Raw genomic sequence first — 20748 nt, 5'->3', positions numbered from 1 at the left:
TCTATGGTACTCTATGATGCTCGATATATGGTCATAATTCATTCTTCTTAGGCATGTAGTCATAATGAGCAAATGATTTGCTACAAAAAAAAAAAAAAAGGATGAGACTTCTTAGATGACCATTGAAAGCTTGCCAAGAGCTTTGCTCCAGCTCACAGAATAGTCCATGTAAATTGGAATAAAGAACCCAAGGTTTCCCTTTTACATCAAGCAACAGAAAAGACAGCTATTTAGCAGTTTAGTGAAGAAATGAGAAATCGAAGATTGTTGTCGGAAAAGATTTCAACTTTTCTAACGACAGATGTTGACTAGATAGGCTTCAGCTTATTTCTTATGGCAAAGATATGCTTTTCTAACGACAGTGAGAGTGTTCGCGTGAGAGAGAGACAGAGAGAGAGAGAGAGAGAGAGAGAGAGAGAGAGAGATTTTAAAAGAAAAGAGTGACCTTCTGAAAAATAGAAGTTGCTATTAGAATGAGTTCCAAAAACAGTATGATGAAGCCAATCTGGTTCATGCCACCAAGGTGAGTTTGTTCCTTCTGCTGTATGTGGTGTTTTGGCTAGGAAGCCTTCACTTTCACTCTCTTACTGCTTAGCTATCTTTTGCTGTCTACTTTTGTTTGGTTATAAAGTGGCAGCCCATGCTGGTTTGAGTTATCACCTACTACTCTCCACCATTTCTCCTGTTTCACCCTTTCCTTTAGCTCTTGTTTGCTCACGCCCATGTGAGCAACCACCTCTATATCATATCAGTTATCAATCAAATGGTTGACCATCTACCATGGTTCTACTCTTAAAAAGAAATCTATTATTGAATTTATAACTATACACATTGTATATGTTAGCCCTTCGCTCTACAATGGCATAATTTTCTTGGGCGTCTTTAAAGAGACTGGTTTAAAACCATTCATAGCAGTTTAACCTTAGTATATAAGCAACAACAAGCAATATTATCTGTCTTTTGCTTCTCAATAGTGCAGTTATTACAAAAGAAAATCCAAGACATAGAACAAGCAATTGTCCTTTGGTCATCGCCCCTTCTGAAACTAACTTTATACCCAAGTAGCGAGTGCGCTGAGAAACTATTTTAGCCATCTTCTCTAACCCACATTTCGACCAGATTTGTTTAGATTGATGACCAGAAAACTATGTTATTTATTCTTATCAATAATTAAATAGAAAACATTACCATGCAATGAAAAAACAAATCCACGACGAGAGACCTTTGCATAGCATGAACAAAATAAAGATGCAAAGCAAACAGAGGAAGAAAAATACTGCTACAAGTCTAAGTACTGTATCTAGTGCAGAGCATTGGCTGAGAAGAAATGATTAAAATATTTTCACCAATTAATAACATGAAAGGCAACGGAAACCTGATTGAACACTGGAAATTTATGTCTAAGTTATATGTTACAAACAAGATGGAAACAAGAAAAAGGAAAAGAAAAAGAAACTTGTGCAATGAACTGAGAAGCATTAATGCTAGTTTTGATATAAGCAAATATTGAGTTGAAAACAGAATCTTCTCAGAAAATAATTGGGTCAAACATTCCAAGGAGAGCTCTACTGGAGTTCAGCAATTGCATCGATGGCTGTCAGCTTCTTGATCTACAATTGCTCAGTACATGGAGTAACTAATACAAAGGCAATCTACACATCTTAAGCCATTTAGAAAACAGGAAATTCTGTAGCAGGTGAGGCATTATTAAACATCTATTTTATTTATGCTGGCCAAAAGTGATAGAACATGTGAAAGGCCAAAGGCATTATGAGTCCCTTCTTGATCTATTATTTTACAGGGCCATAGAAGTCATACATCTATGCTAGCTATAATAAAGAAAACATGTCAACATGGCCAAAACCACTGTATAACAGTGGAACCAGAAAACCAGATGTAGATTCTCTGGAAAAGCCTGAATGCCAGAATTGTTAACACTAAGATGCTTAAACTGCCCAGAAAATCCCATATGTCAAGATGGCTTTGAAGTGATGGAACTACAGTTCAATGGACTGAATGATAACTTTCTGCTGCAAAGAAAAGTGGTTCCACCTATATTTCTCTAGAAGAAGGGCTGGCCCAATCCTTAGGCGACTGAGATGGTTGCCTAAGGCCTCGGCCAAAAAAGGCCCATCACAGGGAAGGCCTCAAAGACAAAACAGAAAGAAAAAAAGACCCCTCTTAGTGAGTTCGCCTTAGGCCGGCCCACTGCAGAGAAGGCCTCAAAGACAAAACGGAAAGAAAAAATACCCCTCTTAGTGAGTTCGCCTTAGGCCCCCAAATGTATTGAGCCGCTCCTGTCTAGAAGCAGTATGGGTCAAACTTAGTAGGAACACTCCATGTTAGACTCTTGTTTTTAAACCAAGCAGCACCTTGTCAAGGACAGAACATCCTGATGCTAGAGATGCTGGTAATTTCTAATTAGAGTTTAATGATTGACAAGAGACTCTTCAAGTTTGGGTGGAACTAGATATTACTACGGCGATCAAGCATCTCTAAGGAAAAACTAAGTAGCCTTCTCCATGCATATCATACCATAAATTCAGAAAATATATTTTCTACTTCAGAAAATACTCCTGAATTATTTAATACATACAACTAATTTTTCATAATTTTTGTATTAATTATATTTTTAATTAATTTTTAAATTTTAAAAATAATTTTTAAATATAAATATTTCAGAAAATTAATTTGAGCTCAGATCCATATAGAACTCTACCATGAATGCTATATATATTTTTTTAAGCCTGTGACTATGTATCAAAGGCTACTTATTTCTCATTTTTATAAAATTTAGGCCTATACCACTATGCGCATGATCGCGTCAAAACTTGAACATATGAACAAAAAATTTAGTTGAAGAGTATCCTTCATGCCCCCAAATAAACTTCTAATTCTACAGTCATTTTTGAAATTTATTTTAATTTTTTAATTTTTTAATCCGAAAATATATTTTAATTTAAAAAATTATATATAATCCGAAAATTAAAAATTTTAGTGGGTTTGTGTAGATCATCCATAGATCTACAAAATATCATGAAATCATGCTAAAATCAAAAACTTTTGCATGATGTCCTCTCATTTTGGAAATTTCTCAGCATTTTTCGGCGTTGAAAAAAAAAAGAAAATGTAGGAAAGCAAAAACACGCCTTGTTTTGGGTTGGCTCCTTCTTGAATCGTCGAAATCAGCATGGTTTTTCGGCCCAGAGGGTTTCTCAGCATTTTTCGGCGTTGAAAAAAAAAAGAAAATGAGGTAGGAAAGCAAAAACACGCCTTGTTTTGGGTTGGCTCCTTCTTGAATCGTCGAAATCAGCATGATTTTTCGGCCTAGAGGGTTGAAAATATGGTGAAGAAATGCTTGAGAAGGCTTGGGAAGCCATCTTAGGCCTTCTCGTCATTTTATAAGAGATAAGGAAGAGAGAACTAGTTCGAACTAGTACGAATCAGGCGGTTCACACCATTTTCGCTCGAAACCATCTTATCCAGACTGGTTTCGAGCAGTTCGGGCCGGTTCTGAATACCACCGCAGAATCGACCCAGTCCCATACTAGTTCGGCTCAATATGTCCCGAATCGAGCGGTTCGGCAGATCCTATCTTCAAGTGTTTTCTTTAGTGTGTGACTTCACCATGCCATGTTATAACTCTATAGAAACCTTCATGCAACTTGAAGGCTTCTTCCGGTGCAACTTTGGTCCACAAAGCCGGCCCGAGCCTTAGGCGATCGAGGCGGTCGCCTAAGGCCTCGGGCCAATGGAAGGCCTCCGGGAGGCGAAGGGAGCAAAGAGATTGAGAGACAGAGAGAGAGGGAAGTTTCTTGCGTCGTGACCAAAAGGAAGCAAAGGCCCCATATAAAATGGGAACAGGAGCTGGCTACGAGTCTTCCCACTTGATGGAAGGGAGGTGGAGAGTTTCCTGGCCTGCAGAGGGACAATTTGGGAAGTTGGGGACAGTAGTTTTGTTTTGGGTGGAGAGAGAGAGAGAGAGAGAGAGAGGAGGGATTTGGTTGGCTTGATACACGCCTGAAGCCACTCTTATCTTTCATCCCTTCTCTTTTTTGGTTTTGGTCTTGGTTTTCCTTCCCTCACATTACTCCTGACCCAGCTGGGCCATCAGGAAGAAAGGGGGATTGGAAATGGACTTCTTGGAGGGTGGAGATTCTTTTAATTTTCTCCTATCGGTTTCTTCTCCCCTCTTGGGTGGTACAGAGAGAAAAGGAGGGAGAGGGTTCAATGGCTGCTGTGTGATGTTGCAGTTGCTGCTTGGGTACTCACTTGAAGGGGAGATGGTGGGATGGGACTTTTATTAATTAGATGGAGTGAATTTCCCATAATGCCCCTACTTTCTCTTATAGGGAGGCTCCTTTCTCGACAAATTCTTTTCTTTACCTTGGCCATGAAGTGCCATGGGATGACCTTTTCCTATTCTGCTCTTGCTTGACAGGGTAAATAGTATTGTCAAGCATTATCTCAGTTATTTAATCAGTTTCATGGCCCTTCTTTTAGGGTAATTACTTTTCTGTGCTCCCATTCAAGAATTATATTAAATTAAAAAGGTTTCTTGCCTATTTTTGTTAGATTCATGTATCTTTGTTGAAATAGTGTACTTAATAGCTATCTATTTTCATATCATTTTTTAAGTATTTTATATTTATTAAAATTTTATGATTAAAAAAAAGGCCTCATTTATTGGATTCGCTTTAGGCCCCCAAATGTATTGGGCCGCCCCTGACTTTGGAAGATCCTGCGAAGCCAGTGCAACATCAATAAATAAATAAGAAACTTGAAAGAAGACTAGTGCAACTCTGGTCAGTTTGAGGGGATCAATTAGTGAGAATCCATCTAGTTATCCTAATTCAGTTTTTCTTATTTACTTTTTTGTTCTAGATTAGCCTTTTTCTTATTATATTTATTTTCTTGCTTCCAATATTATTGTAAAAATCAAAAACATTACATTTTTTTTGCAATTTTCTAGAACATCTTAATTCCTATCTAAGGTAGGAGAGGATTTGTTTGGGTCTTATCAAGTTTATCTATCTTCGTAGTTTTTGTAACTTAGATTGTCTCTTACTCGTAGGCATCCAGACCCTATTACTTCCACGACCTAGTTTAGGTTAATCTTTTTTCTTCCTCGTATGCATCTTGACCTCATATAGCTGGATCCCCAGTCCTATCGGACAAAAGGGTTTAACTATATTATCATGGTTAAAACCTGGGCAATACCTAGGCTCAAACTTTGAGTTGTGTTTTTTCAAGAAGTGCTTGATAGTGTACTTCTATATTATATCTTTAAAATGATTGGCAGTGCCCCCAGAGTTATTAAGAATACTACATTAAAATGATCAATCGTGGTCAAGCTTAAGGAGGAACTATGTTTCGTCCCTAGAAACTTTATCTTTAATTAAAAAACTTTTAATTTCCATGAATGCAAGTTTTATCATCAAATATGTATGTATGTATGTACGTACGTATGTATGTATGTACATATGTATGTATAAACCAAGCGTTTGTGGCAATTAATAAATTGGATAGAAAATAAACTTGCCCAATTGTCTGAAGGAGTTTTAATTAGATTTAATGCTCATAAACAGTGGCTAGTGTCTGTGCTTCTATTAGGGCCAGGGAGATTCTGGGTTGTTGTGCATATAAGTAGTAGAAAAAATTTAGATTGGTAGTCTATGCAGGACAGCACAGGCAAATAATCTATGATTAACTAGATTGATCATATATTCTAATTTAATATAGCACGTAATACACAGATATAGGTCTGCAACGAACCCTCTTCAGTAGCACATAACATGTAAAAGACCATTAAAATTTTACATATGTCTTAAATAAAATAAAACTTGACAGATTAGCACATAACTGTAACTAAACTACAAATAAGCCTGATCTAAGACTAGTCATAACCTTAATTACCATAAGTGGGTGCAGGTTTGGGAACAGATTCAGGTGTAGGTACAGGGAAGTGGGTGCAGGTCTCTTAATTTTTTTTTTCCTTTTTAATAAGGAAATGGGTGCAAGGATGAGTTTCCAAGAAGGCTTCAAAGTAAGTGATTCCTGCAACTGTCTCAAACTTGAGTCCATGGCCTTTGGTTTAGAGCATATAATCTTCTAGATTCATCTCAAGATTCTGATGTTTTACTTGGAACTGATGCAGACCTCAAAACCATCACAGTCCCCAGCACTCGTTCTTTTACTTTCCATTGGCACTAAATATATGCTTGGAGTTGTACAAGAGTATAGTGGCTTGATACATAGGAAGCATTTCGACATACAAAAGCTGGAACAAAGCACAGCTTTAATGATCTTATATCAATTGCTAGTAACATCGTTAGCATGAGTAAATGAAAGAGCCTCCCTTGATTGCTTCCAGCTTATATCAGATCCAGACAGAGGTAAGAGAAACAATCTTGCCAATTGGTTAATATAGTGATAAGCCACATGGGCCAACATCCCTCCAGGTGCTGCATTAGGAGATCATGCTAGTATCTTGTTAGAAAAAAGAAAGAACGAGTATGATGAATTAGCTTGGTGCAACTACAAGATATTCTACTACAGCAACACAAGAAGATAACCCTGTGAGAAAGGGGGTCATTGATAACGATAGAAGCGCAAGGAGAGCCAGGCTCATGATTGTGTCTACAAAAGTATCATGCAGAGACTTAAGAGGTTCGATGTAATTATTAAGTTTGCATTTGACATAAGAAAATGGTAGATAAGCATCCTATGAAGAAGACCCAAGTAGCTGGTGTTTTGGAGTACTGTGCACATAGTTGTGCTAGTTATATAATGTTTGAGAATCACGATACTGCTACACATGTTTTTGGGTCTTGTAGTTGTTGATGTCTTTCTTCCATCTACCTGTCAAATGACATGAGCCATGAAAATTGGCAATGTATGACTGTATAGGAGGATTGACATCGAGTTGATGGCATAATCACAAAAATCATGGTCAACCCTTTGGTGGAGCCTTCAAAAGAAAGGTGCTCAAATCACCAAATAAAGCCTGACATCATAAGGCATTGCTTCAAAGCTCTAGATGAGGATGTGCTTAAGAAAAGCGAATGGATTTTAGCTCTTACATCTTCTCTGTTGGAGAGTCGAAGAAACCATTTCAACCTATTATCTGTAAATTAACAGAAAAAAGACAGGTTGCTGCTAACAGCAAGACTTTTAGTTGCAAGAGTTATTTACTGATAGATAAGAATGTCATAATATCTGAGAATGAAAGACCCTAGCGGCCATAGACCTTGGATAAGATGGAAAGTGTTAACCGTCTCCACAAAAATGAATGCCCAATAAGGAAGAAAAATCGTTGCACATTTGTAATCTCTAGACACAAGCACAATCATTGGGAGTCAAAACTTACTTATAGACTAAAGCTCCCGAATATGACTCCCAAAGTAAAACCTGATCCCAGTGAATCGACAATTCTGGACTAGAAGTTGAAATATGAGATGCCAACAAAGAGACAATAAGTGTCCAGCAGAGGGGTTGAATGTCATACCTATATAAATATTGGTCTTTATAACCTCAAAATCAATCATAGAGGAATCAAACTGGCAACTGAAACAGCTAATGGTTAAAAAAATTTGTATTACAAATAAATTTTGAGCTTGCTTGTGGTTAAATACGAAAGGAAACAATCATACCTGAAAATCCAGACTATTAGTAACCATATGTGGTAGCAACTCAAGACTTCCTTCTCGTAGAATTTTGAGAAAATCTTGTCAGGAGCAATGAATCTTGCAGATGTTCTACATATGCTCCTGACAGAAAACTAGGAAAATATTTCCTGTGGGGACATGTCACCTAGATATCCTTTGTGTTTCTAAATGATGCCCTGGATCAATATGCTTATGCATATAAATATATGCAAGTATGTCACTCACATATAAATGTACAAACGCACAACATACACATAAATACATATACAAGACATATTTATGTACATACTATGTACACCTGTATATTGGTATATATTCAAGTGTATGTTAATAAGTGGCCTTGCAAACCACCTATTTCATTGGCATAACAATGATCCCAAAACTTTCTCTAAATAGAAATGTTTATTAGTTGCGCTAGAATTATTATAGTCTTAAAACATTTAAATGATTTACTACTTGTACTGAAATGAAAACACATATAATGCTCTAAAAGAAGATAAAAGGTGCTGTGAAGTGCATCACATGTCCATATCTTCATCTCATAAAAAGGAATCCCACAGGTTTGACAGTGGACACCTGGAAGTGCCCTACTAGATATTAGAAAGCAGGGAAAATCCATTTCACAGGGCGACAGGTATCCTGATATGTCAACTAAAGAGAAATAAAAATTGTTGGACTTGGCTTTTTACTTTGAACTATAACTCGTCATATGGTTTGATTGATGTATTAGGTTGATTTTGATTATTGTAAATAAATATGCACAGTCAAGTTAGCATTCCTTCTTGTTCAAAAATGTATGTGCAATAATTTAGGATCATTAAAGATAAAGTTAATGAATTAAATTTGATACTACTAGGAATATATGTTATAGAAGGGCAAGAGACAGTATACTAGTGAAGATAATTAACTAAATCTTGAAAAAGAGAATGTAGTTTGGCATATGTTCTATAGAATGTTTTAATTTATTGTTTGGGTATGAATAGGAATATATTCTTGTAGTTGCAACCAACTACTTTTGTTGTAGTTACATCCAGCTTCTTTTGTTGTGATTGCTTTTAGTTTTCTTCAATTCATTCAGGGAGAAAGAGAAAACAATGGTGATAAACATGCCCTGAAATATACATGGCATTATAAAGGATGAGAAACTCTCTTCTAGTTCTCTAGTCATAAAGAACTAGTAAAGCCATTAAATTTTTCTTTACATAAACTTGGTAGTCAAAATTTTATATCGAGGGTGACTTACTTTCTCTAAAACCTAGCACCTTTCTCTTTGATGTACATTCTTAGAATGTTTTCCATAAATGTCCCGTTCAGATCCTAGTTTGAAGAAATCAATCAAAATGATACACTAAACATGTTGTTTGTGAAAAATACCTCTAACGGAAAAGGACTTTCCAAGTAACTATAGAAATGAAACAATATCAGGGGAATTAAGTATACCCAAGCAGTATTTGAAGAGGTTCTGAACCGATTGGTTATGTTATTCATGCTAAATGAGTCCATACAAGAATGCACAATATTTGAACATTATAAACAGAAGAAAGAAGAAAATTCCGGTCAACTTAGAAGTTAATCTTGCAACTCTCTAATTCAATATTCAGCTAGAATTTTTATACACTTCACCTCATTTTCGATTAAATATCCAACTGGGTGTCCGGTTGTTTTCAAATTCGCACCATGAGGCCGCCTTGATATTTGTTGTTCTTCAGTCCCTGATCCTCTGCCTTATTTTGATGTTTATCTCCCTTCTATATTCTTGTACATAGTACTCTTTTCTGAATAAAATTTGGGGGAAGTGTCTTACTTCCTCCAATTCACATCAAAAAAATTTCGCACCAACTTGGACTTACTATCATATAAAGCCCAACCAACAAGTTGTCTACTCCAATTACTTGTGACGCATACCACATATAACAACTTACATTCAAATTAGTTTATGTTCCTTTCATAGCGATGACTTTATCAGGGGGAAAGACATACTGATCAAGTATCATCAAGTTATTCGTAACTATTTTTTCCGAGAAAAGTTCTATCATTTTTTCCTTGTAGGTGATTCCAGAAAGTTGTTTTGGTCTCGTAATTATCAGATTCCAAGATGCTTTAATGCACTCAATAAAGGAAGGCGAATCAAAAGAGCAGGAAGAGCAAAGAAGCATCTTACCTTCCTCCTGTATTCCTCTTTAACCGCTTCTTTCAGAATAGAAGCGGAACACTTGAACGGTCTCCATGCTTTTGAACTGAACCCAATATGAACCCATTCTCGAAACATCAAAGGAAAAAGAATAAATATTTTGAAGAAGGGTTCGATGGAGAACGAGAGAAACAACCAAGAAAAAGGGGCCTCAGCTTGCAGCCTTACTTGGAGCGACAAGAATATAAAAAAATGGCAACTTTAAAATTAGATTGGTAGTCTCTCCATAACAGGAAACAGATTTCCTAGTTACGTGTTTCGGTGTCACGATATGGTTTGTGGGTCCCATGTTTGAAACGGACTAGAATCTCACAACGCGACTGTGTGGTACATGTAACTAAACAGCTGATCCTTCGCTGGTCCAGAGAGGATAAATACGAACCGTTGGATCGTGCGTGACGCGATGGGAGATGGAGATGGAGATGGAGAAGGGGGAAGGGTCCAGATAATAGCTCCACCTTTCCTTTTTTAATTAATTATTATTTTTATATAAATAAATTCGACGCGCCGGCCCACCCCCCTCTCGTACAACCCCGCGGCGCCCCCCCCCAACCCTCCCTCTCTTCGATCTCAAGAGCCGTCTTTCCTCGCTTATTCCCTCATTGCCATAGGCGCGGACGATCTCAAGGTTGCTCCTTTGTTGCCCTAGGATCGACGGAATTGGCCTTCCGAAGGTTTCCCTCTCCCTCTCTATCTCTCTCCGTGTTGATTCTTTTTTTGTTTCGATTCTCGCTCGGATCTCGCTTTCTGTTGTCTTTTGGGAAGTGTTTTATCTGAATTCGTGGCGGAATTGTGGGATCGGTCTGTTGGAGATCGGAATTTTTTGGTGGGTCCATGATTTTCCGGGTCTTGCATAACCTGGCTTTTTAGTTATTTTGTTCTAATGATTTTTCCTTTTTTGGGTGAATTAACGCCTCGATCTTTTGATATTTCTCGTATCGGTGTGTTCTGTTTGTAGAATTTTGCAATATATGGTGAAATATATTAGCGCGAGATTTTATTCATTAACAATTCATAGATCTCGCAATGTCTCTACCCGTTGGGATAGGAAGTCAAAACAGGCTTATTTGTTTGATCATACGACGTTATCCACCGCGTTATGCGTTAAAATTGAGTTCACATCACAGCATCCGTTTGCGCTTTTCAATTTTACGCAGGACATAGATATACTTTCAATCTTGATAGTGCTTATTTTATATGAAGAGCAATATTATGATGACAAACTTTGTGAAAAAAAGATTCTGAAATCTCTTCTTTTTCTGGAAATAGACATCAGGCTCCGCAGGTGAGATTGACCCGGGACGTGACGTTTCTTTAAGAAAGGTGAGATTTCTGAGGGTTGTTTTCGTGAAATATGACACGGTAGTAATATGGCTTCCCTAGGTTTAGTTCATGTTTTCATACAAAAAGCTTGTTGTTCACCCATTACATTCGTTTGTATGTGAAACCTACAATGCTTTTTTCTATTAGTATGTTTATGCTGCTCTGTAAGATTACATGTGTGCTGGTGTCTTCTTGTCATTCTCAAAATTTTTCCTTTAGATTGGAATTCAACTGTTTAATACTATCTACTTTGCAGTGACGCAAATCAAGTTGCTTAAGGAGCATTACCTTTGAGGTTTTGTTAAAAGGGGAACTATTCCGGCTTTGCGGTCGTGAGACCTGCTATTGCCGATGGCAGAGAGAGCCTGTGTGAAACGCCTTCAAAAGGAATACCATGCAATTTGTAAGGTACATTAGGTTTATATTCATAATTCTCATAGAGATTAGAATAGTACATGAACTTCCTGTATCTCCAAGACTCCAGCTATTGCCCTGCCTTCCTGTTCAGCACATAATCAAAAAGTAAAGAATTAAGACTGATCAAGGCAATGCACTGGCTTATAATTATGGGAATTTTTGGAAAAGAAACTGATCATTTCGATGATGAATGTAATTGTTATTAAAATGATATGGTAAACCTTGCAAGTTACTTGAATTTTGTTTTTAGTGGATCTTTTATTGCAAATTCTGTTGGTTTTGGTGGGAAAACATGTATAGTTTAATTTTTTTACTTGCATTATGTTTTTACTGCATGCTCTTTTTTTCTGATAGTGAGCAACGCTACATTCCCCTTTTTTCTATTTTGAAAATTCTAACTTCAATGAGTGCAAATATTTGCAGGAACCACCACCCCAGATTGTCGCTCGTCCTTCACCCAGTGATATACTAGACTGGCGTGAGTAATTTAATTTATTTTATTCCTTTGTTGTTTTACATATTGTGTTTGTTTCATACAATATTGATTAGTTTTGGTTTGTATGCTGCATGATATTTGTAAGATCTTTAACTTGTTACACTGCTTATTTTTTTCCACAACAAAGATTAAGTTACTTTAAAACTTATATTAGCCATGGGTTTTACCCGCATTAAGTTCAGAGCAGAGCTGTGATAAGTTCCTTATGTTAGTCAGTATAAGTGGTATGTGCAATAACCGAGGAAATCTTCTATCTTTTTTCTTCTTTTTTCCTTTTTCTCCCACTGCTAATGAAAGCTTCAAACGTGGCATATATCTTTACTAACTGGTGTATCCAACTTCTAAAGAATAAAAGAATAATATTCTATTGAGTTTATGGGGAGATTAAGAAAGCTGCCTCTTTGTACCACTATCATTGTAATGTGGGGGGTCCAACCTCAATAATTACATAATTCTTCCCAGATCTCCTACATAGAGCATTTGCTTAGTTGAAGCATAAAATATTAGTAATCATGCTTCCAAACTTATACTTTATATGTCTTTTATGATTGAACATTAACCCAACCATTTATGTCCCATGATCTTTACTTCAGTATGCCCTTTTAGTCTAACTCCTCAATATGATTTGGCCAGTAATTACCAAGATGACAAGCCTGTTGGCGGCTTCTATTATCACTTTATCTTTTCTCTCCTTGGTTTTAATAGAGAACCCAACAATATTCAGCTAGAAGATATCATTATTTGTCTTACCTTCTTTTGGAAAGTGTGCTATCCTTGCTCCCAAATTAGATTCGTTGAGTTCCCATTTTGATGATTACAGACCTTAGTGCTCTGCCCAGAAATTAGACCCTCACAAAATAAAGCTTAATGTTTTACTTCTTTATTGCAACAGTTTTAATAATACATGTATAAACATTTTCACCTTTATTTTTTTATGGAGCTTATATCATTTTCTTTCTGTATAAATTTTACATGTTTGCTCATCCAAATGTGCTTGAATTTTTGCTCTATAGACAAAAAAGGGATGGATATATTGGAGGTTTTCTATAACTTTCTAAATCCACTCTATTACAGAAGCACTTTGCGCTCTTAACATTGAACTACATTGAAGGTTGGATATGCATATTCGATGTTTTTAGTAATAAATGTAGTAAATTACATGTATGCTTTGAATAGGAGGATATCAATGTTGAAATGCAAGACACAGAACTAGTTCTGCATAAAGTGACATAAATAAGATGCAAAACAAGCATACTCAGATACAATATGATCGATCAAATATAAGTTTGTACAAATCCTGAGCAAGTCCATCCTTTTCTCTTAACTGCAATCACTTAAATATATTTCAGTTGTCATGTTGGCAGTGAGAAAAATTAAGAGAATGTGAGATTCTTTGATATTTGATATGTTAGATTCACTGGAGTCCTTTTATCATATTTAGAACTTTTCATTTAGAAGAATCATTCAAGAATTGGTGCCATGAGGGGTGTTACATGTGTTTTTTACACTAGTTCCTTAGCCAAATAGAATAATCCATGCTCAAATATTTCTATGATCTTGCCTTTTTAAATTACTTCATATAATATTTATTCTAGGAAAATGATAGTTCTCTCACTCAATTTAATCCACAAAATGCTTTTATACTGGTGTCAGAAATTAAATCATTCCCATGATTTCAAGAAGCTGCAAGAGTCTTCAACCTCATTCTCACTTCATAAAATTAACAAATTTTTTAAAAAATTCTACCTTGTTATGTGGCATTGGAAAAGAAATTTCAATATACAAAGATAGAGCTTACACATTCTGTTGATCTATTGCCTAATTGCAAACAATCATGCCATAACAAATTCCTTTGAAGAAAGCAACCACAGTCTCTTTGTAAGTCACTAAATTCAAATCCTTGGTAGAATGATTGTTGTCTCCTCTTTACCACTTGAAAGAGGTCTTGAAGGTGGTGTATTATTTAAAAGAATCACACATACATGCAAAAAAAATGGTTACAGGAGAGTATTTGAAGTAATGATGTGCTTTAAGTGTTGTCATTCTGTTGAACTTCTTTATCATTCTTCTCATGATCTAGAATACATATTTGAAGTTTTTTCATTATATACTATGGAAAGATTTATATTCATCTTTACTCTAGGACTCTTTCCTCACTGAATGGTAGTTATCTTTATTTTTATATTATCATTTATATAGAATGTGTCAAGATTCCTTATGAATGTCTTGGTTGGGGTGTTATTAATTAAATAGTTTAGAATGGATCTATAAAGAGTTATTAAATCCTGAGACCTTTCATTTGAATGTTATGAGAGGAGGCTGTTTGTCCATCCTTGTTCACTGCATTTGGTTACACACCTGCCTTAGCTCAGTGCCTATTTTTGTTTCTGTAGTTAGTGAATTCTGATTGTTACTTTTCATAAATAGTGTACACTACAAGTCTTAACAATTTTGTTTAGTTGTTTTGCTAATACGAAGAGAAAGACTAAGTTTTTATGGAAGGGCTTTGTTGTGAAACTGATAATGATTTAGAAGAAAGATTGTTTACTTTTGCTTTTGTAGATCCACCTTTTTATATTCCTTTTCATAAAGATTGTTTTGCCTCTTGAAGAGCGACATGGTCATGATCCCCACACCCATTATTCTGTCATTGACATTTGAACTATTAGAGATCATACCAAATCTGCCCCCCCCTCTCTATCTCTATCTCTGTGTGCCTGTGTGTCACACACACTTATAGACATATCAAGGGATTCAAATCTTGAAGATAAGTACCATTCTGATGGTTGCCTGATATGGTAAGATCCTGGATACGGGGGCATATGTCTCAATATTCCTTGGCAAAGATTGGCACAGCAAGGAAAAAAGTACCAAGCATTTTGTGGTTGGTGTAGGGCCAACAATGTGCCCCAAATCAGGAAAATATGTGCACAGTTCTCAAAATGCCACTGCATATTGGCACTTGGTATACTGATAAACATCTGGTATGCATGAGATTTCAATTCTTGAATATGTGCATGTATGTATGTAGGTACATACATAAATGTATATAGGTAGGTACGTGTGCATGTATTCATATATTTGTATGTGTGCATATGACTGCACGTGCATGCACTGATGGATGTCTTTATAGTAACACATGCACACGGTGGCCTAGTGACATAACAAAGAACTTTGGATTCCAATGTGACAGCCTGTTCATCTATTACATGAGTACTAGAGATCTTTTGGCCTTCACCTTTAACTTGAAGTATTCAAAACTCTTAGCTAGTGATACCGACACACAACCAAACAAACTTCTCAAATTTATTCTTCTTCCCCTTTTTATAATCCTAGTCATTCTTAATTGTGATGATATACTTTTTATTAATATGTTTCCAAATATTCATTTTTATGGGCAACAAAATCAGTTGTTATCAGTGCACACTAATCAAATGTTGGGGAAAACATTTTGCCTGTTTTCATGCACCTTAAACTTTGAATTTTACTTGAAGCCTTAGAGGACGCTTTTTATCGCAAATCCTACTTTGGTTCTTTCTTAACAAATTGCACATCACTTTTACGCACACCTTAATCAATTAAATCTAGATGGGATCTTGAATAGTTTTTCCAAAGTTTTGGTTCTGATCTTAGAATTTGTCTTATTTGATCTATCTAGCTATTTTCACTATTTTGAAGTGGACTTAATGATTCTATATTCCCTTTTCTTCAGATTTTGTACTTGAAGGAAGTAAAGGCACACCATTTGAAGGTATATGATGTTTGGCTCATATTTCTTATTCTTCTCTGCAGAAAGAATGTTGGCACTTTCTTTACATTTATTGGCACTTTGATTCATTCCTGTTTATAGCAGTACTCATTGCTTTAAACGGTTTGAGTTAATTTGATCTTGTTATTTCATTTGTTGCAAGCTTTCCTGTTTGTGTTGTCTGTTCTTACACTAATTTTGTATGAAGGTGGATATTACTATGGAAAACTCAAGTTTCCACCTGATTATCCATACAAGCCTCCAAGTATCAGGTAATGAAGTCCTTAACATGAATTTTAATGCAGATTATTTTGTTAATAGCTTCCAATGTTCTCACAAAGATTTACCCTATCTTTGTCTCTGTGGGTTAAGCATGATCACTCCCAATGGACGTTTCGCCCCCCACAAAAAGATCTGTTTATCCATGAGTGACTGTAAGTTTTTGGATGAATAATGCTTTTATTGCTTTATTTGGTATTAGGTGATTTTTAATTTAACTTTATTGTATTTCAGTTCATCCAGAGTCTTGGAATCCAATGTGGTCTGTATCAAGGTAAGAGCAACCAATGCATGAGGATGAAATTCTCCATTAAGCTCAAGTATTGAACTTTTTTACTTGCACTGAACTTCCTAGGGTTGTTTTAAGTGTCTTCATATATGTAACATGTGAACACATTCTATCAAACTAAAATTCAACACTTTCTCAGTTGATCTTAATATTTAGTAAGCTAAAGTTTGTGATTTGTTTATATTGACTTTTTTGTATTACTTTCACTATAACCTAGAACATTTCTTTATAAAAGTTATGATATATATATATATATATATATATATGGCTCTGACTTGTAATTTTTGGGTGCAGCATTCTCACAGGGCTTCTGTCTTTCATGGTAAGTTCCTCAAATGTCCGTTGTCATCTGCACTCATGTTTCAAAGTTGGTCAAAATATTTAAGTAGCAGATATATGTAAGCATTACTTGTACTTTCCGTACATCAGTTGGAAAAAAGCAATCTAGCATTCTAGATGCGTCTGTCCTTTTAGTGGTCTATTCCCATAGTAAGTTTCCTGCCTCACACTTTATGGCATAGAGGCAGTGGCTAAGGGGCTCATCATTATTTTGAAGAAGGAACTTTTTAATCATTTAAGACAAGAAGTGTGATTTGTGTGAGGGAGCTGGCTGGCCTTTTTTGTCCTCCATTCTTGAGAAGCATCTGAAACTAACAGCTTTTCGGTGCTAAACTCATGCTCTCGTGTTTGTTCATTTTGTTTCAAATAGACACATTAGGGAAAGAACAAAATAAAATTCTGATTGAAAGGTTGCTGGACCATTGATATTAAAGGAATAACCCATCCTAATTATGACATCAGAAAAATATGTAGGCAGTGAATGTCCGCTTGGGCCTGCAAGTGGGTTTAAATGGGCCTTTCGGGTGCAAAGATGTCTATCCTGGCCTGAGCCAGCTGGGATATGGACTGGCATCAGTTGATCTAGGTAGGGTTTGGTTGTCTGTTAGTAGTACTTTTGGCCCTTTGGGTTAAGATTTTCAAGACTTGAAGTGGTGATTGGTCATATTTGCATGTTCTGGTTCAGTTTCACTGTAGTTAGTTAACTCTAACCTGCTGCGAAGTCAAGAAATTTAATAAATCCAGATATTTTTCTTTCAAAAGAATAGCCTGCTGTTCTCTGTCTTTGTTAGTTCAATTTAGCAACTTTCTGATCTCAATGTTTATGCTTTTTGAGCATGCAGATGGATGATGGTCAGACAACTGGCAGCATTAGGACTACAGATGATGAAAAGCGAAGACTAGCTAAGGCTTCACTTGCATACAATTGTGAAAGGTAGACATTCTTTGATTTCACATGCTAAATTCATGCATGAGATTTAATTATAAAGTACCGAATTCTTAAATATATTTTCAATAGAATGGCCATATTCAGTATTCTAAGAGTTGGAAAAGATTTTCAGTCTGGTTCCCAGTCTTTGATGTGTTATTCTGTCTCATATATCAACAAAAAAGGGTTTAGGATTTTTTGGGCTCCTATGAGCAATAAGTCAGTATTATTGGCAGACTAGCAAGCGTCTTAACATCTTAATCTGATTAGAAGTGAAACATGAAAGTTTTCCTTTTATTGTTTTGATGTACAAAATAATATGTAAGTTGTATTATGAAAATCATGTAAAACTTGTTGGAATAGGAGCAAGGTTGATTTTCTGAGTTGATTAGTTGCAGTTAAGTATGTTGGATCTGAAATCCCTAGCTCTCGTCTAAGCTGGCAATGATTTTACATTTTAAAAGAAGGGTAAGCAAAGACCCTTCCACGAGGAAGTTGTGGTCATTTTAGGTCTTGCTTTTTATGCATATTTGGCATTGTGACCTGCAGGCATGTTAATGTAAGTTGCAGCATTACACATGTAAGCAAAGTCTCCAATGAAAGGAGAACAAAATTTGCATTTGTTTGTTGAGAAAATTGAATTTGTGCTGTTGATATGAGCTTTTGGAATCTATGTTATAATTCTGCAGTTTATAGATAATTGTATATGGATTCTGGCATCACTTTATCACTGTACTGGTTATCTGAAAGCCTACTCTTTTTCTGTCGACAGCAAAAACTGCCCAAGTTTCAGGAAGCTGTTCCCAGAATATGTAGAGAAGTACCAACAACAACAGATCCCAGAGCAATCTGTATCACGACAGCAGATGAATGAACATAGAAGCTCTCCTCCTGGCATGGTTGAACGAGCTGCAAGACTTGAAGGTGAAGACAGAAAGATTGTACAAAATGCTGGGAAGAGAAAGCAGAGGAAGCAGATACCATTCTGGTTACTGCTGTTGATGGTGTCAGTCTTCGGCATTGTGATGGCGTTGCCCCTGCTGCAGCTGTGACTTTATCAGTAGACAATGCATTGTGACACAAGTTTGACCTTAAGAAAATGTTAAGAGTCTTAGATTTGTGTACTGAAGAATTTTGTAAAGTTGGTTGATGTGGAGTGGTTGAATCCTTAGTAAACCCTCCTTTGACATCTCTTCATGGACTATTTTAAGCTATTTTGTTTGTTACTGACTAGCAGCAGGATCCCTGCTTTGCCTCTGTATTTGCTGCATTTTTGCTTTGCTTATGAGCATGATAGCATGTTCTCTTTTTATCTTACTTTATTGCCACAGGCTTCCTGCAGGGGGAAAATAACGTAAAATGTGTGGTTTTCGTCCCACTAAAGGCGGAATCCTGCCAGAATCGGTGGAATAGGTGAAGACGAGCGGGCGGGGTGGGGAGCATGGGAGTGGGAGAGCGGGGGGACGCAAGCCTCAACACCCTCCTCTCTCTGCTGCTCTCCCCCGCCCATCCTGTGGGTAGCGACAACTCTGTATTTTATGCCTCTTTGGAATAAATTTTTTTTGTGTGCATAAATTTTTTTTTTTGGTTTTGTATGTGCATTTAAAGAGTTGTTTATTCTTTCTTTTCTCAGGAGAGCAAGAAAGAGAGGGGGGAGGGTTGCTAAATAAAAGGTATTTCTCTTAGAGCAAATTATAATTCATTTTATATGTATGGAGTGTTGCTCGATTCAATTTTATGCATTGAATGATTGTAATTAATTCTAGAAACGATCTGACAGAAATTTTAACCCTATCTAAGGGTGAAATGAGAAAATTTTCCACTTTTGTCTACATATTTTTTTTGTAATTTTTGGTATGAATCTCTAAGGTTACTGAGAGTCCACGTAGCATTGCTTTTGTTTTCAAAAACTCAAGAAAAAAGTATGGACCAAAGTGAATGATATGAATGAAGAAATTAAGGTTAGAGTGAAAAATCAAAAGAATGAATATCAGAAGCTTTAAAAAAAAAAATGAATAGCAAAAGTAATACTATCTTTAATATCAATTTTGTACAGTATTTTACTAATTTATAAAAATATAATAATAATTATAATATTATTATTATTACTGCTACTAGTAATAACAATATTAATAGTAATACTAATGCAGCAACAAATCTCATGGCAGATGGGACTAAGATCTAAACGGCCGGACGGCTAGCGAAAGGTACTCTGACACCCATCTATCGCTTTGACTCCACAGGGAGTTGGGCTTTTTCTGAGTTGGGCTGTCTCCCTGGTTTCCGCTTCCTAGAGGTGAACATGGGAAGTTTGAGAAGTTCTTTGCTTTGTGGGAAAGGTAAGACCTGTATGATATGGAGATAAAATGTTATGGAAGTCGAGAGCAGGCCAAACTTTCTTTGTGAAATCGTTCTGCTAGTTTTTGAATTGTGGGCAAGTTCTGTGTCTATAGGACTGGGTTCTCTGGAAGTTCTCCAGCAGCGGAGAAGATAAAGGATTTTTATGTGGCTTGCCGAGAAGGATAGGATCCAAACAACAGGTGTATTCCAGTGGAGAGGATTGTCTGGTACTTTTGTTGTGCTCTGTGCGGAGCTGTTAATAAATTAGGGAGACATTTATTTTTACACTACACTAAAAAAACTTATTCGATTTGCAGGAAGAGGAGTAGAAAAAGTATGACTAATAGAAAAATTAAAGAAATAACTCATGTATGGTTAGAGTTTTTAAAGAAAAGAAATAGAAAAGTGGCTTTTAGATTTCTACATTTTATAAAAAAAAAATCATATGGGAACATTGGAAAGTCCAAGAATTTTTTTTTCCAAAAATGTTCTTAAGCTTTTAAATGGAATGGAATAAGATATTTTATTTTATTAAAGGTATAACAGGTATTTTATATAATTTTTTTTGAAAAATAGATGCTCAACCAAATATAAGCCATTCTGAAATGTGTTATTTTTTATGGTCAACCAAATATATAAAAATTATTTTTTCAGATTTTATATATCCAAACTTGGCTTTTTAGAAAAAAATATTTCAGTAAGAAAAAAAAAATCTCCTCACAAACCAAATG

The 20748-nt window shown here is 36.0% G+C and overlaps 1 protein-coding gene and 1 long non-coding RNA gene across 3 annotated transcripts; one reads left to right on the top strand and one right to left on the bottom strand.

The window, feature by feature from the left end:
• Positions 1 to 3913: 3913 nt before the first annotated feature.
• LOC103716944 (uncharacterized) lies at positions 3914 to 10289 on the bottom strand. Its single transcript, XR_605625.4, has 2 exons — positions 9829 to 10289; positions 3914 to 6464 (listed from the first exon to the last, which is right to left on the bottom strand). It is a non-coding gene; the product is annotated as an uncharacterized LOC103716944 (long non-coding RNA).
• Positions 10290 to 10386: 97 nt separating this feature from the next.
• Positions 10387 to 18989, top strand: LOC103716943 (ubiquitin-conjugating enzyme E2 34-like). Of its 2 annotated transcripts, XM_008805159.5 has the most exons (11): positions 10387 to 10532; positions 11128 to 11181; positions 11438 to 11589; positions 12022 to 12076; positions 15807 to 15845; positions 16051 to 16114; positions 16215 to 16276; positions 16356 to 16395; positions 16705 to 16732; positions 17592 to 17683; positions 18450 to 18989. In XM_008805159.5, exons 3-11 carry the CDS (start codon positions 11533 to 11535, stop codon positions 18727 to 18729), a joined length of 717 nt encoding a protein of 238 aa, XP_008803381.1. In that variant the 5' UTR covers positions 10387 to 10532; positions 11128 to 11181; positions 11438 to 11532; the 3' UTR covers positions 18730 to 18989. The 2 variants fall into 2 exon arrangements, with proteins under 2 accessions (XP_008803381.1, XP_008803382.1); XM_008805160.6 differs by lacking the exon at positions 11128 to 11181 and having other exon boundaries at positions 10407 to 10532.
• The last annotated feature ends 1759 nt before the right edge of the window (positions 18990 to 20748 follow it).

The sequence above is a fragment of the Phoenix dactylifera genome, chromosome 5, assembly GCF_051530095.1.
Source record: "Phoenix dactylifera cultivar Ajwa chromosome 5, Ajwa_hap1_PhDact_Kaust_v1.1, whole genome shotgun sequence".
NCBI lineage: Eukaryota > Viridiplantae > Streptophyta > Magnoliopsida > Arecales > Arecaceae > Phoenix > Phoenix dactylifera.
This window is presented reverse-complemented; position numbering and strand designations above follow the sequence as displayed.

Excerpts from the sequence above, each read along its gene's own strand:
- LOC103716943 (XM_008805159.5), top strand. The coding sequence starts at position 11,533 with ATGGCAGAGAGAGCCTGTGTGAAACGCCTTCAAAAGGAATACCATGCA. Across the intron at positions 16,115-16,214 it reads TACAAGCCTCCAAGTATCAG|CATGATCACTCCCAATGGAC; the intron begins GTAATGAAGTCC and ends CTGTGGGTTAAG. Across the intron at positions 16,733-17,591 it reads CAGGGCTTCTGTCTTTCATG|ATGGATGATGGTCAGACAAC; the intron begins GTAAGTTCCTCA and ends TTGAGCATGCAG.